The sequence below is a fragment of the Merops nubicus genome, unplaced genomic scaffold (assembly GCF_000691845.1).
Source record: "Merops nubicus isolate BGI_N331 unplaced genomic scaffold, ASM69184v1 scaffold17703, whole genome shotgun sequence".
NCBI classification, from domain to species: domain Eukaryota; kingdom Metazoa; phylum Chordata; class Aves; order Coraciiformes; family Meropidae; genus Merops; species Merops nubicus.
The window spans coordinates 68,510-85,251 of NW_008597085.1; the positions used below are offsets into that span (position 1 = coordinate 68,510).

Consider the following 16,742-nt stretch of genomic DNA (forward strand, 5'->3'; position numbering starts at 1 on the left):
AACACCAAAACTATGAGTTCACTCCAGAGGCATATAACACACACATTTTCTTTCAAAGTCTACTCTTGCATCAGAAAGTTCAGTCAGAGTATGGCCAAGCGTCATGCTGCTATACCAGACATCAGCCCAGGAACACACTTTGAAAATTTTAGACACCATTAAACCCTAATCTTTATTAGGTTGTCCTCTCTACTTCCCCTTCGAGCTGATTATTCAATATTTTTTTACATAGTTTTCATCATTTTTTTTTTGGTCATTTTGACAGATCACCCTTTTAAGCTTCAGAAAATAAAGAGTTCTCATTCCTGAAAACAATTTAACTTCTCCCCCAATACAGATTTTTCATTGGCTTAAATTATAAAAGTCAGATTTAGAAAACTAGGTTTCTGCAACAGGGTTGTAGCATTTCTCAACATAATTTAGATATTACTCATTCACTACACAGGAAATAAACATATTTTACCATAGTGATCTGCACAGGAATGCATTTTTATTTGCTAATTTATTTATTTTTCTTTTTTAAAAATAATTGGCAAGAACCAATAACTGAATACAGCAGAATACATAGGCACAGGAGAAAACTCAGAGTCTTTTGTAAGATGTAGAACAAATGATGGTTAAAGACATTATCCATTTTAAAGAACAATTCTGTATGTTCTCTTCTTCCACTGCAAAAAGCTGGGTCACACTCATCATGAGCCTTAATACTTTTCAGCAGTTGTCAAAGCTACTCCATCTGAGACCTCATTTTCAGCCAGAGGCATTCATCTACTCCTAGACGTTACTTAAATATACATGACTGGAGGGCTTTCTGTGAGACTGTCTAATGCAATTTGTTTTGTAACTGTCACCCCTTTCAACATATACCCTCACAGTTTTTAAACACACATATAAAACCAATGGAAGTGTTATTCCTGAACATGTTCACATTTACACTTAATGCCCTAAAAGTTAAGATTTTTTTATGTTATAGTATTGGCTTAGCTAATGTGCTACTTCTAGAAACCTCTAGATGATTTTTAGCTCTAATGAAGTCCAGATTATTAAGAAGCACCTAACAAAAGCATTTTCTTCTTTTTGTGATTTAGTAACCACGCTATTCCATCACTTCATTTGACAACACATTTTGGAAGGCAATATTTGAACTAAATACACTGTTTTTACAGTGTTCTTGTGAAAACTGACAAAGAAGATGGCTTTTTCCCTAGTAAATTAATTTTCATTTAGCAAGTTACAGTGCTGAAGTCTTTCTACACTTTTCTCTCACCACTCATGAGTTTTCAATACAGATTATTTTTCTTCAAAGCAGTTCTGCAGTCTACGTTGTCTTTCCAATTCATTTGTTCCTAAGCACTTTCAGAACCAGCTTCAGTAAAATTTTCAAGATACTAATCTTCAATCATGCTTCAATTACTCACAAATGTAATAGCTCTGCTGTATGTTCTTCAGACACAGTTATATAAACTAGCTACATCTTTTGCTAAAATGTTTAACCTATTCCAAAGCGTTTAAATCTAAAACCTAATGATTTCTGCAAATGCATATGCTCTTGAATCATAAATTCAAGAGTCAATTGCTCATTTACTTCTGTTATAGTTATATTCTTCTCTCTTCGTAATCAGAAACTCCATCAAAATGCAAGAAATAACCACACCCAATATGCAGGTCCTCTTGTTGTAAGTAACTCCCATTAAAGGTCCCATAGAACATTTATAGAGGTGTGGGAAGCTCCAAGCTGTCAAAGTTTCTTTTTTAGGTCACTCACCTTAGGTAACTCCCATTCTGATCGGGAACCATCAGCACTGTAGTAGTATGGTCTGCCTTGTTCATCTGCATGTTTTATCCACTGTAGAAAGAAATGCGATGATAGGAAGTGGAATCAGAGTGACAGTCATAACACAGTAAATCTCTGATACCTGGGATATAAAGTTAATTTTTAATAAAGTGCCATCCATGTCAGCAGCATCTAGTGCACAACTTCCATTAACTAACTAAGGTTAGTTAGCAATGAAAGCAACACAGTTCTCAGCTTCCTGAATTACACTATCATTTTATTCTTCTGTAACTCCTCAGAAAATGCTCCTGCAATACCACAAAAGAGATTGTGACAAACAGGTATTTTTGAAGATGGTATGTCTCACTCATTGACATTATAGTGTCAGTTTAAGAAGGCACAGTCTTTCCCTCAGATCTGTGTAAGGATAAATATAGAACTACAAGAAGCTCAACCAGCAACTGCAGATAATTTAAGAGATCATTGCACTTGTTGAACAACTCCATTTTTAAAAGATCAACAGGAACATGAGATGCAGTTCCCAATTAAATCATGAAGATAATTTAACTTACGTAACCTCTATAAGGAACTCCTGCAGTCAAAGGGGTAAAACCATTACAACTGTGACTAGTTATGAAGAAAGGAAAGAATTTTCAAGAGCAAAAGTCTAAAAGAAGATCACACAAAATTATGCAAATAAACACATGCAGCAAGGCTCTGGAGTCAAGGAGGTTTCAGAAGACTGCCTTCTAATAAACTGCTTCTGATAGGAAACACCATTTTCTAATAATCCCAGTGCGATTTTTTTTAAAAGTTTGTCAAATCATAAGCATGTGCTCTACAATTGAAGAAGAGGTGATACTGTAATGGAATACACAAACTGCTGTTTCAATGAACACTTTCTGAAGTTAAAAACCAACCTGCAACTTTAGTGAACAGTTAGAAAAAACAGACTGCTTTACAAATACAAATATTATCATTTATCCTATGTGGGAGAAATTTTTATGATGGGCCCAGAATCACAGCAAGCTGACAGGAACAGTTAGATAATTAGAACAGAACATAAATATGGCCGTAGATTAACTAAGAAGTTTGTCTACATCTGAACATAGTACTGGAAATCTCCAGTAAAGGATGAAATTAATAAAGCAGCATTATTTTCACTTCAAAACCATCCTAACTGGAAGGTCTGTGTAGACAAGACAGCTCTTAAAAGACAGTAAGAAAACATTTTATTGAAATGAAGTTAATTCCTGAAGTATAACCAAGAGAATGGGGCAAAGGCTGGAATTAAAAAAAAAAAAAAAAAAATTATACATGATACTTTCATTTAATATCATCTGATACCCAACTGGAAATAGGACATTTTTTCTAAATAATAAAGAACATATAAGAAAAAAAAAAAAGTCAGTTTATTTGCTAAAGTTTCATGCATATTTAAAGAACAAAAGAAGATGCTGCTCAGGTATGCTTTTCACTTATAGAAACAAAATCTGCATTTCTGACAGTGAATTAGTGGAGAAGATTTAGAACACATGATGAGAAGAAGGAAAAAGTACCTTTTCGTTAGTATAGTCATTGGTATATAAGGTTTGACCATGTTCATCCAACTCTTCTGACCAACCCTTTGGAGGAGAACCATACTGACTATCTGACTGGCTGTAACAAGAACTGTGGTCGTTCTCTTCTGATGAAAGGTGCTACAAGTAGTCAGAAACATACAAGGCAGTTTTGAGAATAAAAGCGCTTTAAAATCTGAAAGATCAAAGATTATTTGACTAGAAAGAGAACAGTAATAAATTCAGGGAGTTCACATGTGTGTATCTTATGTCAGAGATTAAGCGAGGCATTTTTACAGTACAGAAATATTTGATAATGGCAAAGTATTTTCAGAACTGGTTTATTCTGATACAATGGGGAGGTTTAATTTACTGTACCAGATTTCAGCTACTCAAATTTAAACTCTGATTTTTTTTTTTTTGCCAATCTGTATTTTATTCCCACAAATCTATATGACTGAATGATGAGAGTGCTAGATTTAGTAATCTTCTTTGCCTCAAAAAAAACTGGGAGACCTGATATCTTGGTTTTCTGGGAACATCTCAGCTTTCACACATAAATTCTTTTCTTCCTTCCCCAAATAGTATCTGGAAACACAATAATCATTAAAGATGACTCGAAACTCCAGCTGCACCTTTGTAGGTCCCAGCACTTTACAGTACTTGTGCAAAGCAATGCAAAGTAATAGATATTTCACCTCCTTCCAACTCTGATGCATGTGATAATGAGCACAGGCACAGCTAGCTGAGGTGTAAGATTATTTTCTGCGAGCAGAAATGAATTGTAATGTGAGGAACAAGTTTGACATGTCAAGTTGAAAAAAAAAAAAAGTTTTGCACACACATGTCAGAATTTGTGCCCTCACATACTTTGTTCAACTTCCTTGCTAACATACTGTAGTATTATTCAAAGCATCCATTCCATGCAACAAAACCAAGAAGATATCCCTGCATTTATCTCCCACAAGAATATCTGTGCCACAGTTTCCTGAGGATTCAGTACAGATTTCAGTTCATGCTACCTTGGATCCTTGGCTAGTAGGAGGCACAACACCTAGGAGGGAATACAACCTGCTACTCAGAAATTATGATATTGACTACAGTTTGAGAACAAATTTTCCTCAAAACTCTAGTAAAACAAGAGAAAGGCAAGATTTCAAACTAGAAAAATACTTCTCCTGAAAAACTTAAATCTTAACCCAAAAAATATCCAGGTATCAGAAACTCACCAGTTTCAAAAAGTCAGTGGTTTCAGAGACTATGTTTAGTGGCCTTTCCAAATGATTATTACATCGGGTCTTGGTGTTACCTTTGTGAGTACCTTACCACTTGTGTGACACAGACTCCCTATGCTGACACGAGCCAGCTTATCAAGCACATCAAAACTTATAGGCAATTTTCAGATTTTTAATAAATTAATGTGAAAAAAATGTAAGCATCCTCTACAGCCTACAGAACACACTTAAACTACGGATGAAACAAGGATACTACCTCTCTTGCATGTGAGGTAACATGAAATTCTCAAGTGCCAATTTCTAAGCACTGGTGGAAAAAAATAAAGTCTTCAGTCCCATTTTTACACTTGAAAAATTAAGACTGACTAGTTGATAAGAGCGCTGAAATAAATATGGGCAAAAAAGCCCCTTTTAAAAAAAATAATAAATCAAGCTTTCTTAACATGGAACCAATGTGGTGAAGTTTTGGTACAGAAGTATGAGTAAGACTCACAGGTATTATTTGCAGATGAAGAAAGAATTATTGAAAGTCCTTGTGTGAAAAGAAGGAAGATTGATGACAACAGAGCATGAGTTACACTTACTACAAGATGATTTACTACTCAAGAAAGTGTTCACCTTATCCAGACTAGAACCAGAATCTTATCCAGCAAAAGAACAGCCAGTGAGAAACAAAAGTGACAGCCACAAACATTTCACCACTTCACCTGTTGCTACCACTAGCCTGTGACAAGAAAATTTCATAGAATCACAGAATTTTTCAGGTTAGAAAGGACCTTCAAGATCACCAAGTTCAACCTAACCCAGCACTGCCAGGTGCACCACTAAACCATCCTAAGCACCACATCTACATGTCTTTTAAATACCTCTAGGAGTGTTGACTCAGCCATTTCCCTGGGCAGCCTATTCCAGTGCTTGACAAACCTCTCCATGAAGAATTTTTTCCTGACAACCTAAAACTCCCCGAGTGCAACCTGAAGCCATTTCCTCTTGTCCTGTCACTTGTTACCTGAGAGAACAGACAGACCCCTACCTTGCTACAACCTCCTATCAGGTAGTTGCACAGTGATAAGGTCTCCACTGAGCCTCCTTTTCTCCAGGCTAAACAACCCCAGTTCCCTCAGCTAGTCCCTAGAAGACTTGGTCTCTAGATCCTTCACCAGATTCCTTGCCCTTCTTTGGACACACTCCAGCACCTCAGCGTCCTTCTTGTAGCGAGGAGCCCAAACTTGAACACAGTATTCTGAGGTGCAGCCTCAGCACTGCAGAGAGAGGACAGTTGCCAGCCTAGTCCTGCTAGCCACACTATTTCTGATAAAAGCCAGGATGCTGTTGGCCTTCTTGTCCACCTGGGCACACTGCTGGTTGTTGACCAGCACCTACAGGTTCTTTTTCACCAGGCAGCTTTTTGGCTGCTCTTCCCCAAGCTTGTAGCGTTGCATGGGGTTGTTGTGACCCACGTTGCAGGACCTGGCACTTGGCCTTGTTGAACTTCACGCTGCTGGCCTTGGCCCACTGATCCAACCTGTCCAGATCCCTCTGTAAAGCTTTCCTACCTGCGAGCAGACCAACGCTCCTGACTAACTTGGTGTCACCTGCAGACATACTTGGTAACACCGGCAAACATACTGAGGGTGCCTTTGATCCCCTCATCCAGATGATTGAAACAAAGCTTTTATTTAAGATCTTAAAGAGAACAGGCCCAAATACTGAACCCTGGGGAACACCACCTATGACCACCTGCCAACTGGATTTAACTCCATTCACCACCACTTTTCAGGCCCAGTCATTCAGCCAGTTTTTTTACCCAGTGAAGAGTTTCTCCAGAACACTGTGGAAAACAGGGTCAAAGGCTTTACTAAAGTTTAGGAAGACAATATCCACAGCCTTTCCCTCTTTAGGTGTTTAAATGCTTGTGGATATAATGGCTGCTATGAAGACCACACCAAAGGCCATGGAAGGGTCCCTTTTTCCCTTCTCTCCCGTTTCTGACACTACCATCCCAGAGGCAGACTTTTATGACAGGGCTTTCAGAAATCTGAATGTTTTGAGCAGTCCATGATTATATTTAAAAACTAAGCATTGTAAAAAGCTCAGAAGGAAGCTCACCCAAACTATACATATTTGAAAAGGGTATATAAAGTGAAATATGTAGATTTCTTGATTCTTGATTGCTTTTTTTTAAATCAGCAAACTAATTAACCTCAGTTTGAACACAAGAGCACTATTGTAAGCATATTTAAATAGTAATATCCATCTCCCAACTATTCCTTTGCTGCAGTTCAGATAAACACACACCACTCCCTAGCTCTCCCTAGCAACTGGCTGCACAGAATATATCTCCACCTCAAATATTAGCCAGATCATCTATTAACAAACAACTTCATGGTAAGCTTCAACTCTCTAAAGCAATGTCTACAGCAAATCTTTGCCAAAAGTTTTGCATAATGAAAAAAAAAAAAATACGTATATATAAAGAATATATTTATAGCCTGAATGTAATCTAGCCAAAAGCTCCTACAGCTAAATGCCAAAAGAGGAGAGGAAACCCACTGCAGAATCATCATTTGCTACCCTTGGACAAAGACACGTGGCTAGGCAGAGCTTCTAGCATGGTAATTTTAATGTTCTCATCTTCTGTTCTCTAGCATATAATTCACATCATGAAGAAAAGGATTTTCTCAAAGTTAACAACATTTGATAACAAAATATTGCTCCTTTAACTGCCCTTCCTCCTAGCTTGTTCTACAGTTATTCAAGGCAGAAATCACTGACAAGTGCATAAATTTATAAGTCCTAAGCAAATCACTAAACACTGCAACAAGTCATCCAGCTAAATTTGTTTTTTATATCCACTACCATCTTTTATATCCACTTGCCTTTTTATATCCACTATCATTATTCCACCTCTTTAAGAATTCGTGAATTAAATAAAATTTTAGTTTGAACAGTCACATGTGCCCCTTTAAAAAAAAAGGTAAATAAATTAAAAGCATCATAGAATATACAGAATTTTTATACAGTATGTATAAATTTAAGTACAAAAATAAAAATCAGTGTCTTTAATTTTATAGAAGCTTCAATTATGTCAGTTATTTTTGAAGCTGGTAGAAAGTGCTGTGGAACTCCATTATGTCTGGTTTTGACTAAAAAATCTGGAGTTATCTAACTCCATCCTAATTCCTCTCTACAAAATTATTTCTCTCTAGAAGAAAAACACCTCATATTTAAAATTACTGCTGCAGCATTAACCAAGCAGCAGCAAACACCTGTATATCTGCCACCTTTGTTTTACTGCGTGTTTAATTGATACTGAGAAAAATAATTGATTCCCCTTGTCTTTTTCAACATATCCCCAATGAATCATGCTTCTAGAACCACTGTCACACTCCTCCTTTTTTCCCAAAACCCCTCAAAAATGTGCCAAATACACTGGGAAAGAGAATGTGCTACACATCACAGACGTTAAAACAGCTGTCTTATTCTATTGTCATTTATAGCCCTATTAGTTTAAAAATATCTTAGTTTACCTTTAAAAGAAAAGCTGCAATACCTGCTGAGGGACTGCAAGGCATTCTTACAACTTACTACTCTTGTACATAGTTCACATCCACATTCTTGTGCACAAAAGCTATTGAAGAACTGTTTACTCTTTCACACAGAGACATAAGATCAAAAAGACAAAGGAAGACACTCCCTGACACCTCAAAACTCCATAGCAAAACAGCGCTCACATGCATTACAATCTCATTGCTTGGGACCGCAGAAGGAACTACCTCATGGTCTGCATGGCTCTGGGGATCCCCTTTATTAATGCTTGCATCTCGGGCCCACCGTGGAGGTTTCCAGGTTCGCTCCTGTGATCCTCTGTTGTAGTAATAACAGCGTCCTGTTGTATCTTTATGGGTTTCCCATTCCCCATTTATTTGGACCGGCGCACTTGTAGGTAGTGGTGGAAGTGCAGACTGAGATATTTTCAGTTCTTGTAAATTAGCATAAACTGGTGAATCAGGCCTCCCTTGGCTTGGTGGAGTAGTTGGCTATTGAGAGAAGAAATGTATTGTTAAAGAGCAAATGAATTTTAGAATGCTCCCTTACAGTTCAGAATATATTGCAGTAGAAAAACAAACCAACAAACTCCCCTTTTTTGTTAAGTACAAAAGCACAAAGGACAGCCACAAGATGCTGGGGGATTAAAACATTTGTTAACTGTAAGGTAGATACCACAAGCATTTTTTTTAATACTGAAGCAATTTTTCAGCATTTCTCCAGATGACAGCTGATAATTATGTCTTACAGTGGATTTGAAATACACTGGAATCATAATCAGAATAATTATATGCTTGCCTTGCTGAAAAACTTCAGCTTTACAGTTCAAGTATTGCTCAGGAACTGTAAGTAATGTGATCTTGTTCAAGACAAAACATAGCATTTCTGAGATGCCACTTGTTAGGCAAAGATGGTTCCCCAACCTTTCCCCCTCGCTGCTAATAGAGACAATAGTGAAAGCAAAGCAGCATTTTCATCTTCTTTGCAAGATCCAAACAGACATTTCAGTTGGATGTTGTGACTAAGAAAGTCTGGAAAACACCTGGATGGTCTACCTGTACGCCTTTCCCAGATGCTCATTTTACGGTATTTTAGGTAATATCACTGAGTGTTGTGATACCATCTTTAAGGAGAGGATGCTAAAGTGGATATTCTTACCCAGCTAGTTTTATTCATTTGCATACACACAAGCAGAACAAATATCTATATGAAAAAAAAACACTGATGACAATTCCTCTTTAATAAATAGTTTGCTAACATGAAGCACATCAGGAAGCATGGTTAAAACTCTATGGCACTCACTGGAACCATGAGCACTTTCAAATAAGCCACTGAAATGTGTAGTATGGAAATGTGCTTCCAGTTTTCAATTTTTAAAGTATCAAGCAAGTACATACAACACACCATGCAGAATATAAAAGCATCTGTTTTCACGAGAGCTGTGATTGTGAGACTGTGAAAGCAGCTTGTTATTAAACCAGATTGAATAGTTTCCTGGTAATGCAATGACATCTCTGTATTTTAGGACACATTATTTAGGCACTCCAAAGGAATTAACTATATAATTTATACCACCCCTTCTCCCACTTCTTAATTCAGAAGCTTTGCTGCAGGCAAGTCCTTGTGCCTTGCTGCATCTTTCACAGGAAAAAATAACACATTGTATTACATGAAAGATCTTTTATAATGTACTTTTAAACATTAAAATCATAAACTGCTAATCTAGGCCACATCTAATTATAAATTATTGGGGTTTGCTCAGGCAAGACTGCATAGCATACCACACAATCAGATATAAATTGATTGCACCATAGCTAGAACCAAATATGGACAATATCCACAACCAAAAAGGGAAACAGCTAGAGAGGAACTTAATGAGATTAAAACAGGCATGGACTTGTTTTGTGCACATTTTAAAGGGGAAACAAAGCTTACTAGACAGAGCAAGTACAGTATGTTTAAGGCAAACCACATGTGAGGGGGGAAAAAAAAAATTGCAGCACTGGCAAAATCAGAGTCAAAACCAGTTAGTATCGTCCTCTACCTAATCCAAAGGGAAAATGAGGAGAGAAAAAAAAAAAAAACAAACCACACCAACCACCAACCACTCTGCTACAAAACTTGATGAACAGTAAAAGACTATTCTACTATGTAAGTCCCATCCCCCCATCATCTCCACCCCAACCTCTACCCCAATTTTTTGGGGGTTTGGGGTGGTGGTTGGTTTATGGGTTTTTTTGAGGAGAGCAGAAAGTCTACCTTTGGTAGAGTTGCCCTGGAGAGCACTAACAGCATCCCTACCATGAATGAAGCATCACCCACTGCCCATTCCACGGGTCGATTCCCCAGGCTGCTGGGAGAGGAGCCTTCCAGATTCTGCCTCAGTTTTGCCACTGGCCTGCAGAGCTGCACTTCCCATATAAACCTTCCTGCCACTGAACCACCAGGCTTGTCACCCGAGGCAGCAACATTCCCCTGCAGGGAGGGGTGCACGAACCTCCAGGTTCTTCCCCGACGCCAAGGAAGCGGCAGCAGTGGCACCGCACCAAGCGCCCCGGCTGTTGTGGCGGGAGGCTCGTGGCTTGCACAACACTCCTAAAATTGTTCTTCACACCAGATAGTGGGGAGGCTTTGCCAGTGAGGCCTGCCTTCACCAGTTCCTTTGTGGTTGTATTTAAGACAATGAAGTGTCATTATTAAAAGAACTGTTCCGTGTATTAATAGGAGCATCTTGCAAGCAGAAAGCCTGTAACACAGAATGCTTGATAAGAGTTTTTTGAACATTTTCTCAAGCAACACATAGAAATATCACTCGGGGGTTTCACACTAAGGCTTCAACATTATGAGCAGAACAACTCCAGGTAGACTGTAGGACACGTATGTGCTGAGCCACTGCTGGGAGCTCACAGCTGACATACTGCCACACAACTCAGGCAACGTGTTAGGCAAATTTAAAACATGATATTAAAGCGTAACAAGGGGTTTTCTTCTGAATGCTTAGCAGTTATAGACCAAATATACTGATTTCTGGTTTTCAAGGGAAAGCCAGAACTTTTGCCCTGAACAACAAACAAGACAGCTAACTGTCCTGCCAACCAAGCCTCCAGTTACTTTCATTTCCTGTTGATCTCTCTTCTGATAGATTTTCTGAGGAAAATGGCAAATTTTTTGAAAGGCACCTCTAAGTTATTGCTTTCAGTTAAGCATTGAAAAAAATTGCAATACCATCAATCTATCTACAACACACAGCTTAGCTCATAAGTACATCTTTGAGGGATACAACTTTCTTATCAGGAGCTATTTTAAATAACCACGTTAGCACACAATGATACTTCCTCATACCTCGAGCCACGCAATGATATGTTGTTGTGTCTACAATAGCCTTCAGTTCAACAGCACCCAACCTTATCAAGGTTAATTTGTGAAGAATTTATCATTTATTGATGAGAAAAGCAGCCTTTACAAAGCTCAAAGTTTCCTGAAATTAACATTAGTGTACTTTCTATATCAGTGTTAGCAGGAATACCTCTCCCCCTCCTAATTTGGGAAGGAAATTCCTGCATGGAGCCAGGTCCCACCAAAATGTTCCTGTAGAGCTCCCAGCCCTGCACCACCTCAGTGTTTCATTTCTGATTACTGTTTTAAATTCCAGACACTATTCTGAAAAAAAATCTTTAATAGTTTCAAGCCAAAAAAAATACATTAACCTAACTTTATTCCTTTCATTTATCAAAACCATTACTCATTACCAGTGTACAAATCAAATAGATAAAGTATTACCTAGATTAGAATAGTTTTTGACCACTTCCATGGCTGTTTTCCTAAAGCTGGACAACACACAGTTAAGGGAAACTTAAATATATGCTAAACACTAAAGAGCTCTGTATGTACATGAAGTCCTCCAGCTAGAACTTCACTCTGAGCTTCATTTTTGCACTAACAAGCTCCAATGCTCATAAACATGGAATTAAATCTACCAAACGAGACTCCTTGTCTTCTCACTATCAGAATCACAAGATCACGTCCTTCAACTTGCCCGTGCACGCACACACAAAATGCCTTATAGTCAAAATATTTCAACATTCATTTGCTGCTTGATATAGATTTCTTACTTCTTCATGTTGCTTTTTCCTGCTAAGAACAGGGAAGGACTCTTGCTAGAAAAACTATAAAGAAAAATAAAAAAAACAAATATTTCTGTGATGCTACAATTTGAATGAAAATTGTACAGCCCACTAAGCACTAGGCCAACTTTATGAAAATAAGGACCTTTCCCTGAGCTCACTAATGCTTTGTATTTTAATACTTTAGAAACCCGGCATATCTAACTTGAGTTTCTCAGAAAAGTCTGCTAGCACTAAATCCTTGCAAATAGATAAGGAAGAGTTCCATGCAGGCAGGACAAAGTTTCCAGGATCACCACACAACATTCTTCAAACAGGGCCTGTACACACGGCTTTTTCAGAACACAGTTTGTATACTGACACAGTAGGAAGCAGATACGTGCTTTTAAATAAAACAAGCCGTTAATCATTCATGAATGCACATTCAACGTGTTCAACAAAGAGCCGAGATACGCTATCAGGCCTCTGAACGCTTGAACTCGGTGCAATGAAAAGCAAACTTACTATACTTCACAAGGTACTTTCATTACCAAAATGCGTCTCAGCTTCTCAGAGTATACCTTAAATTGTAATGTTACCTTATCCAAATGGCTCTTTTCAGACGGCAGTATTTGTTTAAGCATTCACAACAAAGCAAATTTAAAAACACACACCCCCCCAAACCGGAAGGTTCAGCACACTCCAGCAAGGTAACACTGCAGTTCTAGGAGAAACAATGACTACAGATCTCTTCCCTATCTATCACCTAAAAATGCTTTTGGTTTATTTTCATGCAATGAGATCACCGGGCACCAAGGAAGCCAGCAATTAGAAGACAGAAGACAGTTTCCTTGGAGCTGGCAATAACCTTTTTCCTTTTACAGAGTTTAAACCCCAGACAAAAACTTCTAGACCATAACAACTACTTAAAGAACGACTGCAATCCTAGCCTGCAAAACGTGACCTACCACACACGATTTTTCCTCCTGTACAAAAAAAATCCTTTAGTTCTCATGCTTCTGTTTGCAGCTTCTCTTAGTATTATGAACTTGAAATTAAAAGCTTCCATTTCAGTAGCAGCATTCAGACTGCTGAAACTAGATGCTAAAAATGGACGATTTTTTTTTTTTAAAAAGGCAAATTTCATCTTGATACTCTTTATGAAGTTACAAGGAACAGGCCGTCTATGCTCATGCAAAATAACAGCATTACACCGAGGGAAAATGAGGCAATACTGGCTCTTTGCAGCAGCAGGCCAGAGAAAGGGGAACAGGCACATCCCACAGAGTCCCCAAACAGGGAATGAAGCATTCCAGTTCCCCCAACAACCAAGCTTCTTGCCAAGGAATGGCCACTGTCCTTTTAGGAAGGCCTGGGACTTCAATACCAGCTTTATTTAATAGGAATGATATACAAGAAGTCTCAAAAACTCTACAGTTTCATTTTCACAAAGTGACAGCTTCAGATGGAATAATTAGCTCATCTCCTTCTTCCTCTTTCTGCTCTTGGCTTATGTTTTTACAAACATGTTCTAGACCCTACTTTCTTTTTAACATATTCAAGCACATTTAAAACTTACTGTAAAACCCAAAAAGCCACAAGGGAGATTTGTCAGCATGTTCTCTGTTACCTTCAGAGGTGAAGACCACGAACTAATTTAACAATCCAAATTGTGGTGGGATTCCAAATTTTAGTGCACTGACATTCTCCAGCCTGAACTGGATAATTCACTCTCTAAGCCTAAAGATAACAGTAAACATTATAAGCCTATTAATATATGACTATAAATTTCAGAAAAGCTATAGTAGTGCAAATATTATTTAACTGCATTGCAGCTCTCATGTTCAGTTGATTTGCCATTATGAAGTAGGAAAAAAAAAAAATGACATTGCAAAGCTATGCAGAATTAAAATCATCCTGTACAAGTCATTCAAATTTATTAACCTAGTAAAGGTCATTCAAAAGTTAACTGTTTAAAATGCCCCACAGTAAACCTTAAGGAGTAATTTTTTTAAATGGCTAGCCAATAACTTTCTATCACATCGAAAACAGTAAAATTAATACTATTATTTACTTTTGCTAATTCTAGTTTTTAGTCAATGTTGCATTTTACTTACACTGAAATAAAGACTGAGCTGTCCCTTTCTTCTATTTCTGGAAATATTGACACACATTTCATAATTTAAATTTAATAATTATTTCATTACTATAAATATATCTGTTAATATTTTATTTTATTAAACTAGATTATGAAACAAAGAGTCTTAGTACATAGGACATTGTGTTCTCCCGGGATGCGCTCATGTTATTTCAGTCATTTAAGTTCCCTACTGCTTTAGCTCTCCCATAACACACACAAAATTTCCCAAGGAGCCAAAAAAACAAATAAACAAATCTCTATCCGGTGGTACTGTAATGCCTTATCACTTAAAAAAAAAAAAAAAAAACCACCATAAAAATCTGGATGCACAGCAAAAAGCGTCTAAAGCTAAACACATTCCCTCTTCTTGGCAGCCCAAAAGAGGTGACTTAGATTATTTTCGTACTCATGCAGACAATGATTCATTAAACCATACTGCAAAAGTCCTGCAGGACAGAAGAGGTGGCCTCTCCTGCCATGTTCACAATCCTGCACTCACAGTCACAAGGAGCAGAGGGGACCCTGGCTGCAGGAGGGCTCCCTGGTAGGCTGTGGCCCGCAGCAGAGGGGAGCAGCTGGCTGTGCCTCTGAGTACCAGAAACAACGCTCCCAGGTCATCCAGCATAAGTGACAGAGCAAAGAAAATTGATGGAAAGCCTTTTTTCCTTGGACAATCTACAGATTTCACATTTCTGTAGTGCTGATGACCATCTCTGTGAGCAAAACTATTACATATGAACTTAGTTTATAGCAATAAAAGAAAGTATATAATTGATCGAAGGCTTGCAACAGTGATGTCAAATATTTTAAAAAACGGAAATAAGAACTTACAATGGGATCCTTTGTAGAACATGCACAAAGATGACAGTGTTTACCACACTTGTACTTCACCACTCGCACAATCTAGCTTCTCACTTCCATAAAAAAGCTTTTGTCCAAGGATATAGACAAAGCTGCTTTTCCTATAGTAGAAAATTTAAACACAGTATGAAACACTTTATTTCATACATGCTTACACAGCAAGCTTACTCCAAATAGGAAGAAGTGGCCAAATTTAACAATGTTAAATAGGCAGAAAGTAGATTTCCTTCACTCTTTTTTTACCCCGTCCACTCCACCATATAAAAAACTGATACTTTCCACAGACATAATGCAGTACCTGAAACCTATCTGAGAAATTTAGCCAGGACCTTAAAGAACCTGGACACACCATACAGTAATAAATTTACACATTTATTTTAACCCCTCCTTCATGGAAATTGTATCAAGTTTGTTCTGTAATAAGGATGTTTCAAGAATACTAGCAGAAACAGTGAGTTTATTCTGCATTTTAGTTTAACTGCTGTCAATTCTTGACATCTGGGGAGCCCACAGTATGTGTTTGAATGCAGATTTGTGAAGAATAAAGCTGTTTGGAATAATTTGTGATGTATTTCAATGATTATTTCCTACAAAAACTAAGATAGTACACCAACACCACAAAAAACTAATTTGCTTCCTCCAGTCCTGTAAAATGCTGACAGAAACTGCTTTTCAGAAGGGCCGTATCACAAGTTCATGGAACACTTCTATATTGTCACCATTACAATACCGTAGCACGTCTAAAAAGTTAGCTGCTATGAAATATATTTGGGTGGGTAAAATGGTGTTATTTTACCTCATAATAACTTAAAGGTCAAGAAAGGGTTTCCATTAGTTTAAGTCACTTCAAACTGAATAGCAATTTTTGCTACCCTTTACATTTTCAAAAGGATACAAACCATAGCATTTAAGTGTGCTTTGGAGGGCCCAGTGCCTACACAATGCACTGTAAAGCCAGGCACACACGGGAAGTGCAGATGGGAAAGTAAACATCACCTCTGATAAGATTCCTAAGTTACTCCAAAGTTACTGCAGCTGTATTACTGGCCAAGCCTAAAAGATACCTTGAGTACCATTGATCAAATAGAATATAATTAACTGCTGTAATGCAAGTTACCAAAACCACATGACTTAGTACAACAAAAATGGTCATATTCTACTGTTGGAAAGAGAAGGAAAAAGCCAGAGTCATTAAGCATTTTAAAACTATATATGTGTATATTAATGGCTTATTTTCCTAATATTAAGTTTAAAAAAAGAAAAAAATTTGCAACAGAGTTCTAGAGCACAGCAGTCACTGTATCAGTGTTCTGTCAGGAAGGGTATTCAATTCCAAACCCTTGACAAGAAAATGCAGAACTCCCACACAATTTACAGCTGTTGCCCTTTTACTCTGCTGTAAAAGCAGATTTTACTTGTGTGAAACTCTGCTTCACTAGATGTTGCTTGTGGCAGCAAATTCTGTAAGCTTTTGTTATGCTAGTGTTTCTTTGTTAGGCATAAGAATAATTTCAAAATATC

At 37.7% G+C, this 16,742-nt stretch overlaps 1 protein-coding gene across 6 annotated transcripts in view; it reads right to left on the reverse strand.

Annotated features, from left to right (window-relative positions):
• The window catches only part of ARHGAP12 (Rho GTPase activating protein 12), a 67,392-nt gene that overhangs the window by 30,730 nt on the left and 19,920 nt on the right, over positions 1-16,742 (reverse strand). For 3 of the 6 annotated variants that reach the window (XM_008936601.1, XM_008936600.1, XM_008936599.1), the window contains exons 2-4: positions 8,345-8,608; positions 3,334-3,474; positions 1,766-1,846 (exon numbers count right to left, since the gene is read on the reverse strand). In XM_008936601.1, coding sequence (XP_008934849.1) covers positions 1,766-1,846; positions 3,334-3,474; positions 8,345-8,608 — 486 coding nt within the window. The remainder of the gene's footprint in view (positions 1-1,765; positions 1,847-3,333; positions 3,475-8,344; positions 8,609-16,742) is intronic. The other 3 variants (XM_008936606.1, XM_008936603.1, XM_008936602.1) reach the window with 1 other exon arrangement.